General features: G+C 39.1%; 1 protein-coding gene and 5 non-coding genes across 7 annotated transcripts; 4 read left to right on the forward strand and 2 right to left on the reverse strand.

The window, feature by feature from the left end:
• Positions 1-1,318: 1,318 nt before the first annotated feature.
• On the reverse strand, positions 1,319-18,882 carry st8sia6 (ST8 alpha-N-acetyl-neuraminide alpha-2,8-sialyltransferase 6). Of its 2 annotated transcripts, XM_084743811.1 has the most exons (7): positions 18,546-18,880; positions 13,440-13,514; positions 13,231-13,305; positions 9,975-10,119; positions 2,483-2,595; positions 2,272-2,364; positions 1,319-2,190 (listed from the first exon to the last, which is right to left on the reverse strand). In XM_084743811.1, exons 1-7 carry the CDS (start codon positions 18,641-18,643, stop codon positions 1,722-1,724), a joined length of 1,068 nt encoding a protein of 355 aa, XP_084599937.1. In that variant the 5' UTR covers positions 18,644-18,880; the 3' UTR covers positions 1,319-1,721. The 2 variants fall into 2 exon arrangements, with proteins under 2 accessions (XP_084599937.1, XP_084599938.1); XM_084743812.1 differs by lacking the exons at positions 13,231-13,305; positions 13,440-13,514 and having other exon boundaries at positions 18,546-18,882.
• On the forward strand, positions 4,299-4,370 carry trnac-gca (transfer RNA cysteine (anticodon GCA)). The gene has a single exon. It is a non-coding gene; the product is annotated as a tRNA-Cys (tRNA).
• Positions 5,437-5,508, forward strand: trnac-gca (transfer RNA cysteine (anticodon GCA)). Its single transcript has one exon. It is a non-coding gene; the product is annotated as a tRNA-Cys (tRNA).
• trnac-gca (transfer RNA cysteine (anticodon GCA)) lies at positions 6,929-7,000 on the reverse strand. Its single transcript has one exon. It is a non-coding gene; the product is annotated as a tRNA-Cys (tRNA).
• Positions 8,736-8,807, forward strand: trnac-gca (transfer RNA cysteine (anticodon GCA)). Its single transcript has one exon. It is a non-coding gene; the product is annotated as a tRNA-Cys (tRNA).
• Positions 12,397-12,468, forward strand: trnac-gca (transfer RNA cysteine (anticodon GCA)). The gene has a single exon. It is a non-coding gene; the product is annotated as a tRNA-Cys (tRNA).
• Positions 18,883-23,307: the final 4,425 nt, after the last annotated feature.

The raw sequence follows: 23,307 nt of genomic DNA on the forward strand, positions 1-23,307 counted from the left end.
GTTTCGCACAGAACGGAAATTTTATCATTAATTTAGTCTAAAATGGAGACACAATTTTCTGCCTGGTGTCAGACCGATGACTGGGAGGCTTACGGACCACTTTTCAGGTGGTAAACGTGTTAACTAACACTAGCTAGCAAGTTCTATTGGCTTGTTCCTTAACTATTGCTGAAGAAAATACAAGCTCTTCTGAATCTGTACTGTCACTCAGTCTCCAGGCCGCGAGCGGTACCGTAAAAAGTTCACATTAACTAATGAGACCTGACTGGCCGACCCGTACACGCTCACTCTATGGATCCATACAGTTGGGTAATCGGACAAATATATTGACGACTGGCTGATTCTACTGCTGTTTGAGATTTTGGGGCATCTTTTGGTATTTTATTTTGCTAATTGAATGGTCTGTTCATGCGACGGGTGATAGTTGTCCTCATTTTCTTTTGACTGGCAGCTAGTACGGAATAAAACTTAAATGCTGACCCATTACTAATTTGACTCTGGCACCCAACAACACACAAAAAGAGGACATTTTCTCCTGGTTATGTGGTTCACTGTCTGATTCATGTTAGCCTCCAGTTTTTTCATTGTTTTACCTCCAGCTAACACTGTGAAATAATCATGTTGTCTGCAGTACAACGGATAAATGCAGATAGTGTCATTATTCTATAGCTATTACACTGTGCGATCAACATTTACTTAATAATGATAAATTAAAGTAAAAACATTGTCTATTTCCACTTTAAAGTATGCGTACCATAACATTTCCCCTCAACAGATTCCAGAATATTGTCTGGTTAAATGGTTGAAAGTGGTTAAATGTGTGACAAAATCTTCACATTCAGTGTTTTGCTGTTTTCATTAAGTAATAAAGACTTTTAGCCAGACAATCTTCATGTAAAGGAGGTATTTGATTTTCTTCAATATACATTCAGTTTGTTACAAAAGCTCCCATGAGCAGTTACATAACTGTCATTAGTTTGATAGTTTGATTAAAGGGATACTTCTGACTTTTAGAAGTGTGGTTGTATTTGGTACTTTTCCACAGTCAGTGTATTACCTACAGTGGATGACAGTCAGCATGCCGACTGTGGACGAGGTGTTTTAAGTGTATGCTATATTTTCTCTGCTTTATTTTACTGTCATAAAACAGTAAAGAGGAGTTGCTGGTCTACAGCCGCCTCAGTTCGTTAATTTGTTTATGTTATTGTGTGACTTTGGTGTTTTCACGGGTTAGTCCTGATTCACCAAAGCCACAAACAAATTAGCTGAATGAGTCAGCAGTAGGGCAGTAGGGCGGCCTACTGTAGGTAATACTCATAAAACCACACTTCAAAAAAGATTTTTTAAAAATCTGAACTATCCCTTTAACATAAGGCACTACAATGCAGATCCCCACAGAGGCCTCCCTCCAGACTCCAGCTGGAACATTTGTGGTAATAAATACAGTTTTAGATACACTAAAAGACTATTTACAGAATGTTTACAGTCTTATGATTGTTGCATTTTGATTTCAGTGCAAACGTCTTGGCCGCTGGTTCGCCAACTCAGCATTATTTAAGTCCAAGCATCCATGTTGCTTGGACACAGTTAATCCAGCAAAAATAGGCCTGTCCATTCATACAAAACTGCATTAAAAAGCCTTCATGAGTGGCTCGCTTCATCCTGAGGCTACAGAGAAGGCACTTTGCTCCCGTCCTGTCAGCTGGCCCCGCGTCTTGGAGCTACTTTTCACAATCTCCCAGGTGAAGCCTGAGCACCCCCTGACTGTGCAGCCGCAACAGGAGGTCAAACTCAACCGGCATGGCGTGGAATTTCGTTTTGGTTTGTCTGTCATCATAGTAGTGGTTAGTGAGGGCGTGGAGTCCATGTGGGTGATTGCTGAAGGGCCAGAATCCGTACAGATGCACATTGTTGCAGAGTTCCAGTGCCAGGCTGACCATGATGAGGCCGCTGCTGAGCCGCACAGCTCGCAGGCCCTGGGCGCGCCAGAACAGGGCTAGACTCTGGAGATACTCAGGATTGAAGAAGATGGGCCGGTTGGGGCTTTCAAAGTCCTCGATGGTGTAGAATGCCCGCAGGGACACGGGAGTGTTGTGGCCGTAGGAGAAGGCGGGAATGAGCAGCATGGAGTTTCCGTAGGTACGTAGACTCTCCACAAATGGACGACGACGCCCCATCAGAGCCCCGTACCTGAAAATAAACAGCAGATTTGAAGCAACAAGTCAAAAAAGAAACATTTTAAGGGGACAGGGCGGTGCGATTCTTACTCACTTCTCCAGGAGGATGCTGGGGTTTGCAGTCACAAGGTCAGTCTTGACACCCACATGTTTCTCATAGCCGTTTTGTAGAGGAGGTAGATTGCACCTGAACAAGAAACAAAACAGATTAACAGAGATCCTTCAGTGGGATTTCCGAGAGATATTTTAGATATTTTAACGTTATCATCAGCTGCTCAGTCAGCTCCACTGGACACGTTTCTCACCTGATAACAAACTCAGCTGAGTCGATCATCTTCCCACAGCCACTGTTGCTCAGGATCCCTCCGTTCCCAACAACAGAACATGTGTCCCATGTTTTATTTGGGAAAGGACGCTCCTGGAATCAACACCAACAAAACAGGCATTACAGCACCACATTTATACTGATCATGATACCATGTGTGAAAGACAAAGAGGCATTTTAAGGCAGGGAAATCTATGATCTCATTTGCAATTGTTTGCTAAGATGTGTGACTGAAAATCTAATTTGCTGATATACCAGATTAAAGCGCTGAAAGCAGTTTCAACTGGTTAAGAAACAGTCTCAGTTTAATACTGATGCCTCTTTATGATCTACATAAGTTGCTGTGACCGTCAGTGAAAAGACAGGCTGTATCTATATGCCTATGCTTAATGGCTGCCGCTGGGTCTGATTCTCTTTGAAATCAGATGAAACGAGCCTGTGTTTACATTTTTCCCAGGCAAAGTTACAGTGAGTTGTACATTAGCCAGTTATAAATAAGCATGAGGAGATTTTTCTTTAGATAATTTTACTTTTGATATTATATTTTGCAATTATTGCGATGGAGACACGAGCACTTTTGTCTACGTGGGGCCTCCAAAATCAAAAAATATGAATGTTTGTTGCAAGATTCCTTCCTTCTCTGGTTGAGTTGCCTCAGAGTCTTGTAATTTTAAAGATATAAACACAGCCTGAAATTCCAAATAACTGTTTGACTGTTGGCAAATATGAAGGCAATTATTCGTGTTTTCATTTCGTGATGAGCAGAGATGTTAATCACATCTTAGTAATGCCAGTGGAACATTTTTTATGGGTTGTCATCAGTGTGATATGTTATGATCAATGTAATTGACAAGTAAAATCTAGATTTCTACTGTGTTGAGCAATGAAGTTGTATTTCATTGTTACCATGTGTTATTAAGGATACACCAGCTGTGCCCTCGAGCCAAAAGAAGGCTGCAACCACTTTTGGTAAAACCTTTGTATAATCAGTTATAAATAACAAAATTATGGTTACAACTAATGATTGTTTTCATTATAGATTAATCTGTCCTCAAATGTCTTGTTTTGTCCACAACCCAAATCCTTTCAGTTAACTGTCATAAAGAACTAAAGAAACCAGAAAATATTCATATTTGAGAAGCTGAAATCAGAGAATTGGGAACCATCAGGAATTTTTCCTTAAAAACTTTATCAAGTGAGAAATTGAATAGTTGGCACATAAGCATTTAATTGTTGCAGTTTACAAAACGGATGATGAACAGTCTGAGATGTCTTGGGAAAAAGTTTCAACAATCAGGGATAGCAGTGCATGCTATTGAAAAACTGGATTGAATGACTTCTCTGCAATCTCTGCAGTCCAGCTGGCCTGACTCGGCCTTTTGGTGGGCCGGTTTTGGCCCATGGGCCCTATATTTTATACCATTAGATAATTTAATAACAGTTAGACACCAGATTCATTGCCAGTTGAAATAAAAAAGAAGACGACACCTCCTCCTCCTACAGCCCAGAGGTAGTGTTTGTTCATTCTTGGATAAATAGGTTGCACAGTGATCAAGAAAACGGTAACTGTGTTTACGGCAACTCTTCACTGTGGTATGAAGACTGTACATATTTATCCCAGCTGTTGATCGCAGCCACTCAGGACACAAGTGAACTACACAACCTTTCTGGATGAACTTAAAGGGAAATAGATCAGTGGTTAGTTGTTTCACTGCAAAATATACTATCCAAATCTGCATATATCATGATGATACACATGTTTTATATATGTAGTTTTTCATGTTATGTTCATAGGAGGGGGTATAGCTCAGTGGTAGAGCATTTGACTGCAGATCAAGAGGTCCCTAGTTCAAATCTGGGTGCCCCCTCAAAGATCTTTATTCTTGTTGTTTTAAATAACTTATTTATCTAATGGAGAATTACATTTTTCACAAATTCTTACAGAACCAGGAGAAGTTCAGCTCCCATACTATTCTTCATCAGTATGCTTCAGTATACCAGTACTTCCCACTGCTGGCAGCTTTAACAGGATGATTCAGATTATCTGATGTGGAGTTTTTACACTGTATTTATCCATAGTTAGTGTATTAGCCTACAGAAGATGCCAGCACAGAATCAAAGTCTTTTGTAAGCAACAAAATGTTTTTAGACACTTAAAAAAGGTCCACCTGAAAAAATCTATATCAGTTTAAGTGTACACTGTATTTATTTACTTTATTGTTAGACCACTCTTTCTGACTAGAATATAAACCAAATATTACTCCAATTCAACCAAACTCTACAGGCGAAATCAGTAATTTTACCTGGGAGGCGCTGGTGTACCATTGCTTCAATCTGTTAGTTTGTTTGTGTTATTGTGTGATTTCTGTGTTTTAAAAAAATAGTTTGGATTCAACAAAGTCACAAATAAAACAAACTAACTAACTGACCGAGGCAGCGGTAGACCAGTAACCCACGTGTTCTGCAAAGTAAAATGACTGATTTTTGCTTATGAGATTTGGTTGGTTCGAAGAGAGCAATAATATAGCTGATGTTGATTTTTTTAGGTGAACCTTTTTAGGTGGCTAAAATACTATTTGTTGCCGACCCTGTCCACAGCAGTACAGCTGGCCATGTTAGGTTATTGGAAAGGTTCTGCTATACTAAATAAAAAGGACCTTCATTAGTATGATTGGTAACACCTGTGTTTACCTACTGCTTCATGTCAATATGGGCTGCTGTGAAAAAGATCTGTTTCTCAGCTGAGGCCACAGTCAAGATAAGAACTATTTCCAGAGCGAAGCCAGGAAGAAAGAAAAAAACATATATGTGGCTCATATATTTAGCTATATCTGCTTTTTGCTTACACTTATGTTTAATACTACATTTTTAACATTATGTCATTATACTACTTTAGATGCCATCATATTGTATGAAATGTTGAGTATAGTCAGAGGGGGTATAGCTCAGTGGTAGAGCATTTGACTGCAGATCAAGAGGTCCCCAGTTCAAATCTGGGTGCCCCCTTAATCACTTTTAGGAACATGTAATTTAATAAAGTACAATATAAACTTCTTGTAGTAGTGATTTCAGGCTGGGTCAAATGTATTAGCATGCAATTGATACTTGTTTTATCACATGGATATGAAGTAATGAGACAGGACAGCTGTGCTCCAGGGACTTTTCTGTCTCCATCATGAGCAGACTGTTTCTCGTTGTCTGAGCAGACTACACAGGGTCACCTGAGGATCATTAAGTTTTGCTGCATCATGTTGGCTCACTTCTGGGAGTCTGTCAGACGCTTCAAGGAGAGTGTGTTTCTCATTGAGAGAAAATTCCCTTTTTTTTCCCCCGTTATGATTTCAGTGTGCTTGCAGCACCAGTCTCAAGTACCCAGCTTTCTACACATTGTCATGTATAAAAGGTCCAAAATGAAGCGGACTACTTCATCACTGTAAGCAAATTATTTAAACAATATTTGAATAGAAATGACTCTGTACCAGGATGTGAGGCTTCCACTGGAACTTATCTACTCCAGCGTGACATTTTATGAAAATGCACAAACTCCCAGACTTGACTTTATCTTTCATTGAACTTTTATCGGGACGCCTCATCATGAAGCATAACCCCCACCATGTGTTTGACATTTGTGGTTTTGCTGGAAACGTCTCAACAATTTGATGGGTTGCCGCAATGTTTTGTAAAGTTAAATCTTCTTGACACTCTGAGTTACGTTCAATCAATTTCATGACAGTAATTATTTTAACGTGGATTGCATTTGTCAGTGGTCAAATGATTCCACATGTTTATTGAATACTTCAGATTTTTACAATTCTGTTTTCAAATGTAAAACCGATGTCCTTAAAAGTAGATTGTGGAGTATATCGAATGCCACGGTTGGGAGGGGTAATTATTTGTTAAAAAATGTAGCCAGTAACATAATCCAAGTATCACAATATTAAAGTAATGTAACCTGATTATTTCCTTATGAATGTGCCGAAATTGTTTATCCTAATATAGTGTTTTTAGGGCTGCAACTAACAATTATTTTCATCATCAATCAGTCATCATCAATGATTATTTTCTCCACTGATCGATGAGTCGTTTGGTTCAGAAAATGTGGAAAAAATGTCGATCAGTGTTTCCCCAAATTCTAAAGTGATGTCCTCAGATGTCTTCAGCCCAAATATGTTCAGTTTACTGACAGAGATGAGTCAAGACCCCAGAAAATATTCGTATTTAAGAAGCTGGACTTTTTTTTTTCTTTAAAATTACAGCCCCTGATCTCTTTACAACTATATTTGCCTTGATTTGAACATTATTTTTTGTACTTTTGGTCATCTGTTTAAGCGTGTAACACAAGTAAAAGGCCTCCTTTCTACATATGAATTGTCATGGGTTTAGAAACCAACAACAGAACCTTCCCCACTTTACAAATCTAAAGGATAGGGGGCACCCAGACTTGAACTGGGGACCTCTTGATCTGCAGTCAAATGCTCTACCACTGAGCTATACCCCCTCTACATGTTACACTAATAAAAAAAATCATGTGACATCAATTTGATCTGCTCTTCTGGACATTATTTTTTGATGTGAAAAAACAGTATATCACTCAGTGGCAGAGCATTCGACTGCAGATCAAAAGGGTCAACCCTTGGTGCCCCCTGGCCCTTACATTCTTCTTTTAGAGAAGACAAATGTCTTCTTTGTCAGTTAAATAAGCCATGGATTTATAAATTGCCCATTCACATGCAAGGACACGGCCTTTACTTGTGCTGCATGGTTAAACAAAAATGTGTTGACCAGTGAGAACTAGATGTAAAAAGCGAGCTCAAATCAGGGTGCCGTCTGAGCAACGTTAGCCACATTTAGTGTTAAATTAATCACAAACTTATCTAATCGAGCGTGACATTTTATGAGAATGCACAAATTCTCTCAGACTCAATGTAACTTTTGCTTTGATTAAACAGTTAATAATAAAGCATGTTTACAAGCTGTTACATTCAGTGTGGGTATAGTTCTGTGGTAGAACATTTGACTGCAGATGTAGAGGTTCAAATCTGCTTGTTGAGAAGATAAACTTTCTCTAAGCTGAAATAAATGCACAATGGACGGCTGCATTCAGCTTAGAGGAGGTCCTTCTATTGTGCACGCTGCCTCAGTGGCACTGTTGCTTACGGACACTTACGGAAACTGAGCCGTAATTACTGATATTAAGGCCACCTGTGTTTTCCTGCTGTGACGAGTCACAATGGCTGCTGTGCAACCAGTCCATTGTAAATTTGTAAACTGTTCATTCACACGGTAAGACACTGCCTTCACTTGTGTGACATGGTTAAACAAAAATGTGTTGACCAGTAAGGACTCAAAGTAAAAATTAGGTTCCAATCTTGGCAAATATATTTCTACAGAGACATCAGGGCGCTTCATCATTAAAGCATAACCATAATAATGTGGTTGACATTTGTGGTTTCGCTGGAAACGTCTCAACAATTGGATGGTTTGCCACGACATTTGGTAAAGAAGTAAATCCTGTTGACACGCTTGGCTTATTTTCAATAAATTACATGACTGTAACCACTCTATTGTGGATTGCATTTGTCAGTGGGCTGGAAAAAAAAATCCAAAAGATTCAAAATGTTTACTGAATCATTTGTTTTCTTTCAATTATGTGTTTACAAATGTAAATGATAAGTAAAAGCAGATGATTGTGTAGATTGAAGTAACATGCTCAGTGGTAAAGCATCTGACTGCAGATCAGCAGGTTCCCACTTCCTTTAATTCTTTGCATAAAGAAAACTATTCTCTCTGTTGAAATTAACAGAGTTGTGGAGTTTTGTAATTTTTTGCACATTCACATGTAAGGACACTGTATTTAGTTGTCTTGCAGGGTTAAACTATGGTGTTAAATTCATTACAAACCTATCTAATCGAGCGTACAAACTCTCACACTCAAGATAACTTTCGCTTTGATTAAACTTTATCAAGATGCATCATTATGAAGCATAACACCGCCGTGTGGTTGACATTTGTGGGTTTGCTGGAAACATCTCAACAATTTGATGGTTTGCCACAAATCCTCTCGAAACAGAGTCACTGTAATCACTCAAAAAAAAAAAAAGATTCCACATGTTCAATGAATGCTTTCGATTCTTGCAATTATGTGTTTACAAATACAAAAATTATGTCCTTAAAAGTAGTGTGGTGCATATTAAATTGGCATCATATTGTATGAAATATATCTGTTTTTAAGAGGGGGTATAGCTCAGTGGTAGAGCATTTGACTGCAGATCAAGAGGTCCCCAGTTCAACTCTGGGTGCCCCCTGAAATCTATGGGAACATTCTCTAAAAACCTATATGAGTCTTAATTTTTTTACCAGTGAGTGCTAAGAGTAAAAAGTATGTGCAGCCCAGCAGTGCAGGAAGTCTCCATCCTAAGTTTGTGAGTCTTTTACCCAAAATAAACTGTGCTGTCTAGTCCTGTTTATGAAAGAGCTAACATGTGAGTGGACACATGACTTATGGGAGAACAAAGGGTAACACTTTATTTGAAAGGGGGTGTGCATGAGCGTATAAGGAGTCTTTATGACTTTTTATGACTGTTGTGACCGAGTGTAATTTAGTCAATTATGACATCGCATTTTTTCTGCAGCTGATAATAGAAATAGCTGAGAAGTGTCACATCTCGCTTCCTTCTCATATCTACTGAGAAATGCATCGCATGCAAGTGTCAGTTGGCACTGGAAATCCCCCAGAGACCTGGACCAAACACGCTTTGATGACAGGGAATACAGTACTGAGGTGGTGTTCAATATGAGCTTGGCTCCTGGCCCCCCTGGGGGTCAAGTCTGCTACTCAGGCGGCTAGCTCTATGGCTAACTGAGCTAACTAGCTAATACCAGCAGATAACAGCAGACAACTAGCTAACCGCTATCTGTGCATCAGCTAATTCACCTTGGTACTGTACTCTGTTGTCAAACTGGCCTTATAACATTTACTGACGTCTTTATGACAGTCCAAATGGTGCCACTTTACTCAAAGCCCAGGAAATTATTCTGACAGTATTACAAAAGCATTTGGCATTGTGATATAATGAAACCACATGACAATATAATGTCATGCCAAACATAAAGCCAAACTGTTTCTTTAAGGTCGATAATGTCAAGTTCTCAGGACAAAGACATTACTTGCTTAATTGTCAAGTTGTAATGACAAAGGCGTCTCAAACAATGTCAACTTTGCATTAAAAATGACATAGATTAGTAAATAATACTTAATGACAGCAGTCATTAACCTTCATAAAGACTCCTTCGTGTCCATGAAAGTGTAATGACTTCTTATACACCTTCTTACACACGTCTTGTACACGCCCCTTCAAATAAAGAGTTAACAAACAAAGCAGTGCAATAACCTCTGTGGTAAAATATGTGAGAAGCGCTGAAACAAGCTGCAGATGTTGTGGTGGATATTACATGAATGACAAACAGTATACCTTTGTGAAGGTGCTGAAAATCTCCGGCGTCACCTGGAGGCTCCTCCTCTTCTCCCCGTCGTACACAAGCTTTGTTCCCACTGGAGTGTTGGCCTGGGTAACGATGGCCTTGTCGGACCCATGGCACTTGGCACTCAGCTGAGACCTGGGAATCCACAAGGATTTGCTTAAATAACATACATGGAGGCAGATTAAGTCTTATTTCATGATTTGCTGAATACTATAAGAGCTAACTGAACAGGCAGTTTGATCAGCTTATAAATAAAAATGTTTTTGCTTTCATATAAGGACTTTAATCTCTGATGACATGTTATGGTCATTTTATGATTTATTACAGCAACTAAATTACAGATTTCACCTTTAATTCAATAAAAAGAGCCTTTCTGAAAACTCTCGGCTCCTTCAGGTGAAATCTCTCTGTTTGTTGTAACTCACAAGATCTCCAGACGTGTTACATTTAGACCATGTGGTTTTAAGTTCCTCTGCTTTTGCTTCCTACTTCCCCTTAAACATTTGTACTTGTTCTTCTTTCTATTCATGTTAAAGGCAAACAAATACCACACGGACTTTACTTTTTTGTCAAACAAAGTTCTCTTTAAGGTCAAGCATCACATTTACTTTTTCAAAGACCAGACGCAGTAGGACATTCCCAACAGTGTGACAAACGTATATCAGACGAGTGCGCTTTGTTTCACAAAGATATTTTAGACTAGTTTAATTTTACTGACAGTCTATCGTAAGTTAGTGCATTTCAGTAGGACCCAGCAACAAAAAACAGGGAAACATGGCTTATAATTTGTGGTTTGCTAGCATCACTATGGAAAGGACAATGGTTTATTTGCATCTTGCACCATATTTTTTATAGCTTTTTTTAAACATTTTTGATATTGTTACACTCTTTCACAGACTTTCCAAGTAAAATTCCTTGTAACTGTTGAGCTCCTTTTGCTGGAGTAAACAGAGCTGAGTGGTTGCATGTGGTCACTTGGGCCGCCTTTTTTTTTTATTTTGAAAAAGGTGTTAATTTACCCAGAATTCATTGTGTCATAGTTCTACTTAAGAATGTGCAACAGATGAATTTAGACATGTTTCTGAAGCCTGACTGTCTGTTTTATTTAAGCCAAAGTCGGCGTCTGTCTTTGTGAAACCGGCCCCTTGGACTTGCCTTAAAGGAAAAAACACAATGGGAGGAAATATTTTATTTACTTGGTTTAGTTGTTGGGAAACAAATCAAAGCAGACTGTACTTCTTAAAACTGTCATATGAGACCCACCCATCATTACTTAATGTTGTTTATGCAAAACATAAAAATCAAAATCAATTTCCCCAGTTTTTATTAGAAGTGGTGCAATGATATGTGTGCTGTCATTATAAGGAGGAGACTGGGTGTTCTTAATCTGACTCATAAATTTGTTGAGATTTAGGGTCTTTTTTAATTATAACAGAAAGCAAATGGACTCAGCTGCAACTAAATAATGTGTGTTGATCTATGTGTCCCTTGTGAGCACGACTTAAAGGGACAGTTTATCCCCAAATCAAAAGAACATATTTTTCCTCTGGCCTTAAATGTAATTTACCCTTCTAGATAGTTTTGGCGTGAGCTGCCGGGTTTTGGAGAAATCATTCACAGAGATGTATGATGTATAATTATTCTATTATTATTTTATAATTATTTAACCAGGTGTGATAGAAAAGAAAAGTTTTAACCATTCAGTGGTGGAAGAAATATTTACATTATTCATATATTTCTCTTATGTATACCACAGTATAATTTTGCTTTGTCAAATCAAAGTCCTGCATTTATAAAAAAAAAAAAAAAAGTAGAAAACTATTATCTATGTATTAACTTAAAGCAACAAAAGTATAATGATGCAGAATGAAAACTTTCAGAGAGTTATATTATTACATTAGATTATTGGATTATTATAGAAACAACTGTTTTAGCTCGTCAAGAAGGAGTTAATATTATCTATTTTATACACTGCTGAGCAGTTTACTCCAGTTTAAACCATATAGTTTGTACACGTGTTAAATTCATTACAAACTTATCTAATCGAGTGTAACGTTTTATGAAAATGCACAGATTCTGTCAAACTCAAGACAACCTCAGCTTTGATTAAACTTCATTTGGATGCTTCATCATGATGCATAAAACCACAGTGTGGTTGACTTCAGTGGTTTAGCTGGAAATATCTCAACATTTTGATGGGTTGCCACAAAGTTTGGTAAGGAAGTAAATCCTCTTAACATTTAATTATTTTCAATGATTTTTATGACTGCAGTCATTCCAGTGTGGACTGTATTTGTCAGTGGTCTGGAAACGAAACAAAAATGAAATGTTTACTGAATACCTTGGATTGTTAATGTTAAATTTATAGTACTGAAGCACATGAGAGTATATGAAAACTTTATGATCTGTGAAGGGGGTATAGCTCAGTGGTAGAGCATTTGACTGCAGATCAAGAGGTCCCCAGTTCAAATCTGGGTGCCCCCTGTCCCAGCTTTTCCTCCTAAACTATCAATGTAGTGAGGTTAAAGGTGCGATAGTCCCTCTAAAAAGCAAACTCTATTTTCCCGTGTGTGACTGATGGGAACAACTCCTTTTGAAACTGGTCCAGTATTGAGAGGGGTCGATGCAGCCAAGAAACGAGCTACTACGTGATTCTTGAGGATTCTCTGTCTAAGTTCGTCCATTAAAAGTCCTTGTTTTCGCCACTGACCGGCTCATGTTGACAGCATAAATCTCTGACAACAGCATGTATAAAGAAAAAGTATAAAGTAGCATATTTTAATACAGTACAAGTACCTCAGAACTGTACTGATGCACTGAAAAAAAAATTATGTTGATGTGTTAAATTTTAAAGTAAAGGGATAATTCACCCATTTCAAAACTGGTCACCATTCACTTATGCTGTTTGGGAAGGTGAGTAGATAATGACTGAATTTTCATTTTTCGGAGAACTGTTCTGCATTCAGTTAAAAATGAGATGAGTATGCATTGTTTTTAACCTTTTTCATGGCTGCTGTATTTTGGTAGAATGCAGTAGTTTTGATATTTATGGACTGGCGGGGAATGTGTATTTTTGATTTTAAGATGAACAGTCACTTTTATGTTCAGTTTATTTGACTTCCCTGGACCCTGACAATGTTTGGACAATTCCTGTCTGCATGGATATTTCTATGGACAGCTATGGAGACAGAGCATATCTGTGCATGCATGGAGAATTATTTGCAGAGGATGTCATGTTTTTTATACCTGAATTTTTGGTAACTGTCCTCCTGCTTCTTCCAGGTTTGAGAGTAACGCTCTAACACTTTGTCGATGACCTCCCTGTGAGACACACACACACACACACACACACAGAGTCAGGTGAGTAATCCCTGTAGCACTAACATGACTTGATCTGATGAAAGCATAAACAAAAAGGTCACTCCAGGAGAAGCAGTGACTGCGTTCGCTCTCACTTGCAGCCTTTGCAGAGGTCAGAGGACTGAGGGGCGCTTTTCTTTTGAGGAGGCGGTTTGTGAGGTTCCACATTGCTGTTGAGAGAACGAGACAGAAACAGCACAGGTCGGTAAAATACAGAGAAAAACAGGTAATCTAACAGGCTCTGAGCCTGCATTTTTCTCTGATTCATATTACTGTTGTTTACATGAGCTGAGAGGAAAATCCTGCTCTAAATGTGCTGCATTGTTTGTTTCCATGCACATGTTCGTTACACTGGGTGGAGGTGCAGGTGGGGGTCAGACAAGGGGAGATAAGGGGAGAGGGTGAGGTCAGTTGTGGGTTAGAGGTCATATGTTTGTTTATGATATGTAGGAAGTGTGTTTTTTGACAGTTTGTGGCCTAGAAAAGAAGCAGGGCAGCTCCACGTTTTGTTATCTTTGAAAATGACGCTGCAAAATAAAACATCTTGGTCGTATTATAGATCACAAACCCTCCTGGGATCAATGTCCCGATGCTGTTTTTAAGAGGGACCAACAGCACATTTATTGCGAATGATTCACGATTAATGTGGATCATTCTTACATCAATCTCTGCACTTCAGTATTTCAGTATAGTATTATCACACATTTTTCCGTGGCCTCTGCTAATTGGATATTGCATGTGGCCACACGACAACTTCAATAATACTTTGATAAATTGTGCAGCCCTAGTCCTAGAAGTAGGGATACCCCAAGATCAGAACCAAACACACAAAAAATGCATATATTACCATGACAATAGCTTAATTAAACAAGATGCAGCCGTAGTGAGACTGGGGAAATACACGGACTAGTTCAGGGGGCCTCCCCTCAGACAAAGCATGAAAAAGACGCCTCCCTTTAGTTTACTTGCTTGGTCTTGTTCGGTTCTCCACTTTGACAACCTCTGGACTAAGGCAGTGGTTTCCAACCTGTGGTCGAGGCCCACCCGCCCTGTGGGGTAGCTCGAAAGTCACAGGTAGGGTCCCCAAGCCTTTGTCTTTGTCAAAATTAGATTTGCTCATGTTTCATTCATGTTCCCTCTGTCCTCAATAATAAAACAGTGGGCCACACCTCAGTGACGTCTCAAGTTCTGTGATAATGAATCATCATTATTGTTTTGGTGAGGATGAGCGTGCAAACGTTACTCTGCTGGGTTGTTAAAAGAGGAAATGTCAGGCTAGTAAAGAGACATTTACCAAAGGAAAAGGTTCAAAGAATGTAAACATTTTTAATCTGTGTTATTTTTTGCCAATAAAGCAAATGAATCACTTATGTGTTTGGTGTGTGTGTGTGTGTGTGTGTGTGTGTGTGTGTGTGTTCATGTGACTGACTCAACTTGAATACAAGGAGGGGGGTTCCAAGGAACTAGGATTAGGATTTGTGAAATACATGGACACAAAGGGGACGTTTCGAGATAATCTTAGACTATTGTTGCTTCTGTGTTCTGTGCTGTGTCACAAATTGCCTGTCAGAGGACAAAGTGTGGCAGATGCTAGTGTGTGTATAGTCTAGCATCGCAGAGACAAGCATGGCATTTGCACCCAGGCTGCAAATTGCCAGTGTGACTATTTACATCCTCATGGCAAAAACAAACAATGATCCTTCCCTAAACTTAACCGACTAGTTTTGTTGCCTAAACCTAACCAAGCTGCCACTGAAAACTGAAAAATAATAATAAAAAGAAGCCCACTCTCCTGTGAGAAAGCCCTGTGCTTAACTCACTCGTCTACCTATCTAACCGATAAATGCTTTTATTCAGTTAACAAGTAGCTCTGTACGCATGAATTTCTAACTTCAAGACACACTACAGCACACAGACATTGACACTGACCTCACTGACGTGGGGCAGAGCAGTGGTAAATCTGTCAGCTTCATACAACATAAATGAACAACCAGCGAGCAGAGACCTTTGCTTCTCAGCTGCATTTCAACCCGAGGCAAACCGTCTGCCTGTTCGTGACCATGAGTTGTAACGTCTGTGGTCTGCAGTATGTGCTGCTCATACGTTTATGACTCTTCTTTTCTTCCTGCTTTTAAGTTTCCACAGAGGGCTGTGATTAAGAGGGAAATCTTTGATAGAGTCCAGCTGGAGTCTCGTAATCTGTGAGTCTGTCTGATTCCCAGTCTTCACACAGTCTCGTGTGATCACCTGTGGGACTGCAGGACCCACAACCTATCGCATACTGTTATTAAATATATCCAGATAAATACCACTTACATTACAGGTGGGTATTGGTGTGGTTGGCCTCTCATATTATTTCACTGTCAGTGTTTAGGTGGCAGCTGTGGTGGACTGTAACTAAGTACTTTTACTCTGGTGCTATACTTAAGTACAATTTTGAGGTACTTGAGGTATAGATTATTGACACAAAATATTAATCAACTAATGAATTATGATATATATAGTATACAAAGTAGTTAAAAAAAAAGATCCACAGTTACTACCTGCAACATTAAAGTGATTAACACATTAATGCATCAATAATGATAATCCAATAATATATAATATTATGAAAAGGACCATTCTGCATGATGTGTACATTTAATTTTAGTTATTTATACATATAATGATGCAAATATGTTTGTACTTTAATCGCAGTAAGATTTTGAAAGCAGAACTTTTACACTGGTATTTTTGTGAGACGTGTTGACATCAAAACATCAACTCATATTGTGTGTAATTTAGACTTAGAAAAACTATTTAGAGCAACTTAATTTTCAAAACAGCTTTCAAATGAAAAACTGCAATTAAGCACATAACACTTAAAAATCATTTTAATAATGTGGAAAAACTAGTGGGAGCATGTGGAATGCTACCAATTATTAAGTAAGTGGTCATTAAAAATACCTTTGATTGGAGAAGGAAAGCTAATTCCCCAGACTCAGTGTAGTTCGCTGGTTGAACTGAATTTCATTAGGAGTTGCAATAATTAAAAACGTTTGATGCAAACTGTGACATCACAGATTTCAGTGTGAGTTTTGCTACCATATTTGCAAAAAACATTCTGCTTCTTTTGAGTTTTCTCACATAGAAACCTATAAAGGCAATAACAGCCTTATTTCAATGCAGCTTTGTAACAATAAAGTTAAAAAGTTAGAAAAATAAATTATTTTGTATGGATGAAGATATGTTCTTTCAAGTTGATTTTCCATTTTTTTCTGGTAGTATCTCAGTGCTGAGGTGAAGTTAACTACATGTAGTTCAATTAGCAGTTAATAATCAGAAGATTAATTGATATCGTTAACTGCAGCCTGCCTGCCCTGGCTGCTAAATCAAACACTTTATTCAGTGTCAGTTCAGTTGCATCTCTGTGTAACTACACAAGGTTCCAGACTTTGACTGTGGTCGTTTCCTGTAATGCAGTTAAACTACATTTTGAAAGTAGTTTTAGTTTGATAAGCTGAATGACTTTCATCACGAAGTGGGTAATAGTTTGTCAAAACTAGAGTTTTAAAATAGTTTCCTGAAGGCTGTAGTATCTTTCTTCTAACTTGTGTGCTCAGTATTGTGAGATGAATCATGACATTGAGAGATACACATGGTGCCTACTGACATGTATTCACACATACATGAAAAAAAAAAGAAGCTAATTCAGGCTCCTTTTCTCAACACAATCATTTCACAGTAACCACACCTTACAGCAAAAACAAGCATGGCTTAAAGAGGAAAAACAAGTTGCTACCAGCTCTGTGACAGATGAGTTAGATCACAAAAAGGAAGTAGCTTTAGTACTGTGTGGTTTGGACAATAGAGCAGTAATAAACAGCGATATGTAGGCAGTGCAAGAAGACTATAAGAACAAAATACTGAAAACTATTTTCAGCACCTCAACCAGAAGCACCTGGTTGAGTTCAAGTACCTAATGGGATCTGCGTTTGTATCACAGTCTAATTTTGATGCGATCTGTGCCAAAACGTGCTCATTTCTTCCTGTCTCAGTTTACATTGTTATGTTGGGGTGGAAGTGTTCAGCGGTTGATGATGCATTAAAACACTGACACAAATCTCTGCATATAAACTAAGGATGTAACAAATATCTCAGATATTGCAGTATCGCAATTACAAACAGTCTCAGTACCATCCTGGACTGTGATGATATATACTGCAGCACTGAATGATTAAATATTTTATTTTTTCATTTTACATCCTGAAGACAATTCATGCAGTGTTTTGCACATGCTTAAAACATGGCTGGCTACTTTTACTTTATTTCATTAAAGAAGGAAAGCAGACGCATTTTAAATTAAAAAGAATAAAACAAATTTTACATGAACAAAAAATACTGTACACATCAGATTTGTTGTTTGCTTAAGGATACTTTGTTTTTTGTTTTTGTTTTTTTACAAGTAATATCGCGATAAATATTGTATTGTGGACCTTTTATTGTATCTGTTGCACCATGTGTTATTGTACCTCAGAGTTTTTGGTATTGTTACATCCATAATATAAACTATTACACTGGAAACCTCTTTTTTATGACTATAACTAGATTATTATAACCAAATTCTTTTTTTCTTCATTTCTCATACAGATTACTGTCTAACTCACATTTGTATGTTCATTACATGAATATAAAAGGACTGTGTATTGGCAAGAACCTAACAATACAATACGTATCATGATACAGGGGTAACGATTCAATACATTTCAAGATATTGCAATACTGCAAGCAAGATGACACACTGCTTATTTTTAAATCTAATTTTGGGGAAACTGTCACAGCGTCACATGAACAAGATTTGAGTTAAAAATGTTTACTTTTTTAATGCAGTTGTCACAGTGAGGATGGGTAACAGCTTTTCTAATTACTGTACAAATTAAATTACTGAGCTGTGTAATTTACTAGAAACAAATACTTTAAACAACTTTATGATTCATATAAGTGATTAATTACTTTTCCGGTAAACACTATAAGAAGTTTCCACTGGATTTAAAAATTGCAATAGTGTTTTTTCCAGAATCGATATCACAAAACACATCACGATACTCAAGTGCATCAGTGTTTTCTTGCTGCATCAGCACCTTCTAACACTTTTGTCTTGCAGTCTTCACCGTCTTTAGTGTGTGTGTGTGTGTGTGTCATGTGTATAGTTACACACTTACCTGCCGCCCAACACGTAGGTGAGAGAGGTCAGCAGGCTCCCCAGACAGAGGATAGTGATCACCATCGAGAAGAGTGACTTCAGAAGCTGTCCCCTCATACCTCTCCCCTCCTGCTGATTTCACCCGGTGGCTCCCTCACCTTCTTTCTGTCCCTGTCTGCCCTGCTTCACCTTGCTTCTCCCTCTGCTTGCAGATTTCCTCCCCCCTTCCTCTGCTTGTTCTTCCCGGCTGAACCTCTCTCACACACACACGCGTGTGCGCTCTCTTTCCCTGTCAAGGGTGTTACTTTTTTGACTCTCTTGCTTTCTTATGTTTTCTTTAACCCCCTCCTCCTCTTCCTCCACCACCACCTCCTCCTCCTCCCTCTTCTCACCCTCTTCCTGTCTGTCTGGTTTGACTCAGTGTTCCTCTCTCTTCCTGGGTGTGAGCACGCCTCCTCAGTCTTCTTTCGCTGCCTCTTGTTCAGGCAAGTCCTCTGTTGTGCACCTCTGCTTTGTCTCTTCCTCCTCTCTTCCTGTTTGGGTCCAGGTCAGCTGAGAGAGAACACAGATCTGTAACTTTTAATCCTTATCATGTCTCCTTTTGTGTCCACCCATCTTCTTTCCTCTGTCTCTGCCTGTGTCCACACAGACAAAACTCACAGCCCCACTCTCCACCGTATAGTCTCAAAGCTAGAGCTCCTTCTGCTCGCCGCCCCCACCCGTCCCTGAGCCCCAGCCTTCCCTCTCTCTGCATTCCCCTCCCTCCCCCAGCAATCCCCCCGCCCACACCCCTCATGCCCCTCTCCCCTTTGCACAAAAAGGAGGCAGTAACATGAGTGCCCGGTACTGAATTAGCCCACAGTTTGCCTCTTGACTAGTGTGTGTGTGTGTGTGTGTGCGCCAGGAAACACGTTCAACACCAGTGAGTGGAACCAGAGCAAGCGAGGGGGCAGAGGCTTCTCGTCCAATCACAGCCGTTTAATAATACCCCTCAAACTCTTACCAAGAAGTGTCTTTTATCCCAAACTCAAACTTTGCCAGCTGTATCAACTCCTGTCCTCTTACAGTAAGAGTGTGTGTTTCTCCGTTTGAAGGGGTGGGAGGTAGTTGGGGGTTGGGGGCCTGAGGAAGGGAAATTGCCTCTCAGCTGAGATGGGAACCTGGAGCCATATTACAGAAACCTATTTCTTAAGTCTCAAGTTAAGATAGGAAGAGTCTTAGATATGATTTTCCCCAATTTGTTAATATAGAAGCTAATCCTAACTCCTTTTAGGAATCCTATTCTACTTCTTTCTTACGTCATTGTGTCTGTTATAACAGTAATTTGTTCACAACACTGCCTTCCCAGAATATTCCTGGTCATGTTCTTGAGATTTCCCACAAAATCAATTCTGGCTCTTAGTCATACTTGGTCCCTGCCAAGGAAAATGTAGTAACATTTCTGGGAAAGGCAGCATCAAAACCAAATTTTGAAGATGGTTAAAAGATGTCACTGTGACACTTGTAAAAAACAACATACAAATTCACATCTTAAATTAGCTAATGTTGGCAAAACATTAGCTAGCTAGTCAGCCATTGCCTTGCTAACTTATATGTTACTTTTATGGAAGAGGAGAAAGTTGTTCGAACTTATTGGGACACATAGCAAAAAGAGGAGGGACTTATGAAGGATCAATTTAGCGTTCTTAACATTTATAATATTATATTATATTATATTAACAACAACGCTAACCTGGATGACAAAAAGAAAGACAGCGGGCTAAAATAACAGACACAATCTTCACCATATCTGACATCAATTGAAAATGAGTGAAAATCAGGACATCTTAACAAGTATCCCAAGTGAAGACAGTTTATTTAAGATTAGGGGAAGTTAGTTTACTTGTGTAATACACTTAACTGATACATTAACTGAAGACCTATCTGTCCCTAACTGCCATTTTTATAAAACATTTAAGATAGGAAGAGTCTAAGATGTGATTTTTCCCAAACAGTTAAGATAGGATCTGCAAGTTTGGACGTTTCTTTAATACTGTCCCTGTTTGTGACATGACAGCACTGCTGGCTGGATCAACAGGGTAACCAGCTAACGAAACAACTGGTGGAAATGAGAGGAACAGAGATTCAGTGAGAGACAAAAAGCAGAGAGGAGTGGAGAGCTGATACTCAAAGGAGCCATAACTCATGTGTTGTTTGGCTTTCATTTGGGAGCTCTGTGATGTCAGCTGTGCTTTGTAAAGGGAATAAAACACAGCATGTAAAGCTAAAGGACGATTGCTGGGAAATACATTGACCGTCCAGGATGCATTTCACAATAGACATCCAGAGACACACGGCCACACCCGGTTCTCCTGCATTTATCCCTCCGGGTTTGAGTTTTCAGTGGAAAAACGCCACGCTGAGCTCCTCGCAATAAAAGCAGCTATGCCTAGTAACGACATGCTGAGTAAGCTGAGCTGTGCCACAGCAACCCCACCGCCCCACACACAGAAATCCAAAACAAAAGAGCTCTTGGAAAGTTTTTATTTTGGCAGACGTCAGGGTTTGCAGAAAACTCTTTGGGGTTATTTGAGGCTGCTTTGCTGCGACCAGACGGAGGACGAGGGCATAATCAATAAAGAAGGTTGTGCAACTAATAAAACCCGGCTAATAGTACTAATAGAGACAGAGGGTTGTCTGAAAGCTTTACTTGACCTGCTTTTTACCCCAAACACACATTCACGTAATGGCTCCTTGACTGCTGAGCAGATCTGGTGACTCCTGTGAGCAGCTAGGCCTCTCATGGGGAATGTGTGCTATGTGTTGAACATAGTACAGCATCCCTTTTCCATACACGTGTGCTGGGTTAGCCTTGACTCGGCACGGCAGGGGTTTGCATCATCATTACGACAGGGCTACCAGATTTAAGACGAGCTTAGCTTGAACTGAGCAGGTGTAAAATGGTGAAAAAAAATGGAGCTGGAGAAAGGGAGGTTTTCAGCCACAGTCGGCGAGACCTCACTGCAACCCACATGGAGGTAAGTCATCTCGCTTTGGCCCTACTTGGTGCAAATAAAGTGGTAGTTGAAATGCAAATTTGTCTCATCGCGGACAAAAGTGACAATGGGAAAGCCCCACAGGTGTCACTTTGCATCCAAAACCCCTGCGGTGAATAAATGGGTCAGTGGGGCATTGATCCTGTATAAAGAGGTACAATACAGCACTCATCAGATCATTTAGGTAATTACCATTAAAACATGCTTTTTGGTACTAGCATTATTTTATTGGTTTTGCTCTCTTTTTAGCTCCTTTGTCTGTGTTTTCAGCCCTATTACTGCTACGTTTCAACCACAAATTCTTGATTTTTGTTTGTCATTCATTACTGAACCTCTCTTCCCACTCACAGTGAACATGGTTCCATTTGTTGCTTACTTCGTCTGTGACGTTTTACAGGAGATGACAGCTTTTTTTGCAGTTAAAGCTGTATTATGTTATGTTTTTGCATACAAATGTCTAAAAGTGCAAGACGTAATATATTTTGACTGAGTTGTGTACTTGCATTATCTCAAACAGTGTTAATGTTAAAATGCAGAGAAATACATAATTTAGGTTTCTTTCTCTTTCTTTCTTTACTTTTTCAAGGTAACAGTGTGTCGCCTGCTAGCCATTGCTCGCTAGTTGCTGTAACTTCCAGGAAAACACAGTATTTTCAATACGTCAGAAAGCAAGAAAGGAAATCAGAGTCATATCAGATAGATTATCATCTGCTATACGATGGTTGATTAAAGCGAAGATAAGAATTCCCATGATCCCACACTACTTTACATCAAACTAAATCTTTTGTCATTTTTTTTAATGTGAGAAAGACCCCTAGTGACAGAATTTACATGTTGGTCATTTAATGATTTAAAATATTGAATAGAAAAGGTGGGTTAATCAAACTTACAGTTATACTTTTTTTTTAAATTAAACTTAGCATAGCATAATTATGTTGGGATTCATGCATGACTGATATTTCTTTAATGAACTTTTTTAAATTTCACTCGCCCCCTGCAGTACTTTAAAGTACCAGCAGGGGTACCAGTACCCTTAAATGACTGTACAACAAATGTCTTCTACTCAATCATTTCCTGGATGTATCCTGATCAGACAAAACACAACAAACTCATCCCTGAGAGACAGGCCTCTGGGAGAAAACACACATATGCATGACCTTTCATGCATCATGAGACACTAGCAGGAATGTGGAGAGAAGTGTGGGAACAAAAACGTTTTTTTCTCCAGCATAGAGAACTCCATGATAATAACAAGGCTGTTAGCAAAAGAGAGGCACTGCCCCAGAATAATTGTAGTGTATCGAAGATGAGGTACATCAACAAACACCTTGCCTCTCTGGCGGTCTGTTGAATCAAATATCCAGACCTCTCATCTGGTTTCCCCTCATCGCGGGTCGTCCTGCTGCCTCCTGCACAGTCAGTCATTAGCATATTACAGATGATGCCTTTTCCAGACTTCATGATCTATTTAACCACATTAAAGTCAAAGAAGTGATTTTTCAACGTGACATTCATAATCTTGTAACACAGGAGATTTCTCAGCATCGTGCAGCTCTTGTGTGCCTGTCGGAAGCCCTCAGTCTGCTTTACTCAGCATGGATGAATCAGGCCAGAATAATTATCTCAGTGATGGATAAGAATGATAATTGTCATGATAATTAGTGGCTAACTTTTTGTGATTAATCTGTTATTCAGCAGAGGGAAGCATCGGTGCAAAGTTTGGCAAATTTCTGCTAAATTCAGCAA

Source organism: Lutjanus erythropterus, chromosome 19, assembly GCF_056507025.1.
Source record: "Lutjanus erythropterus isolate fLutEry1 chromosome 19, fLutEry1.hap2, whole genome shotgun sequence".
NCBI classification, from domain to species: Eukaryota; Metazoa; Chordata; class Actinopteri; order Lutjaniformes; family Lutjanidae; genus Lutjanus; species Lutjanus erythropterus.

Coding starts and splice junctions, on each gene's coding strand:
- st8sia6 (XM_084743811.1), bottom strand. CDS start 18,643: ATGAGGGGACAGCTTCTGAAGTCACTCTTCTCGATGGTGATCACTATC. Junction 10,120..13,230: donor GACAGTTACCAAAAATTCAG/GTATAAAAAACA, acceptor GTGGATTCCCAG/GTCTCAGCTGAGTGCCAAGT. Junction 2,596..9,974: donor TTTTCAGCACCTTCACAAAG/GTATACTGTTTG, acceptor TGTTGATTCCAG/GAGCGTCCTTTCCCAAATAA.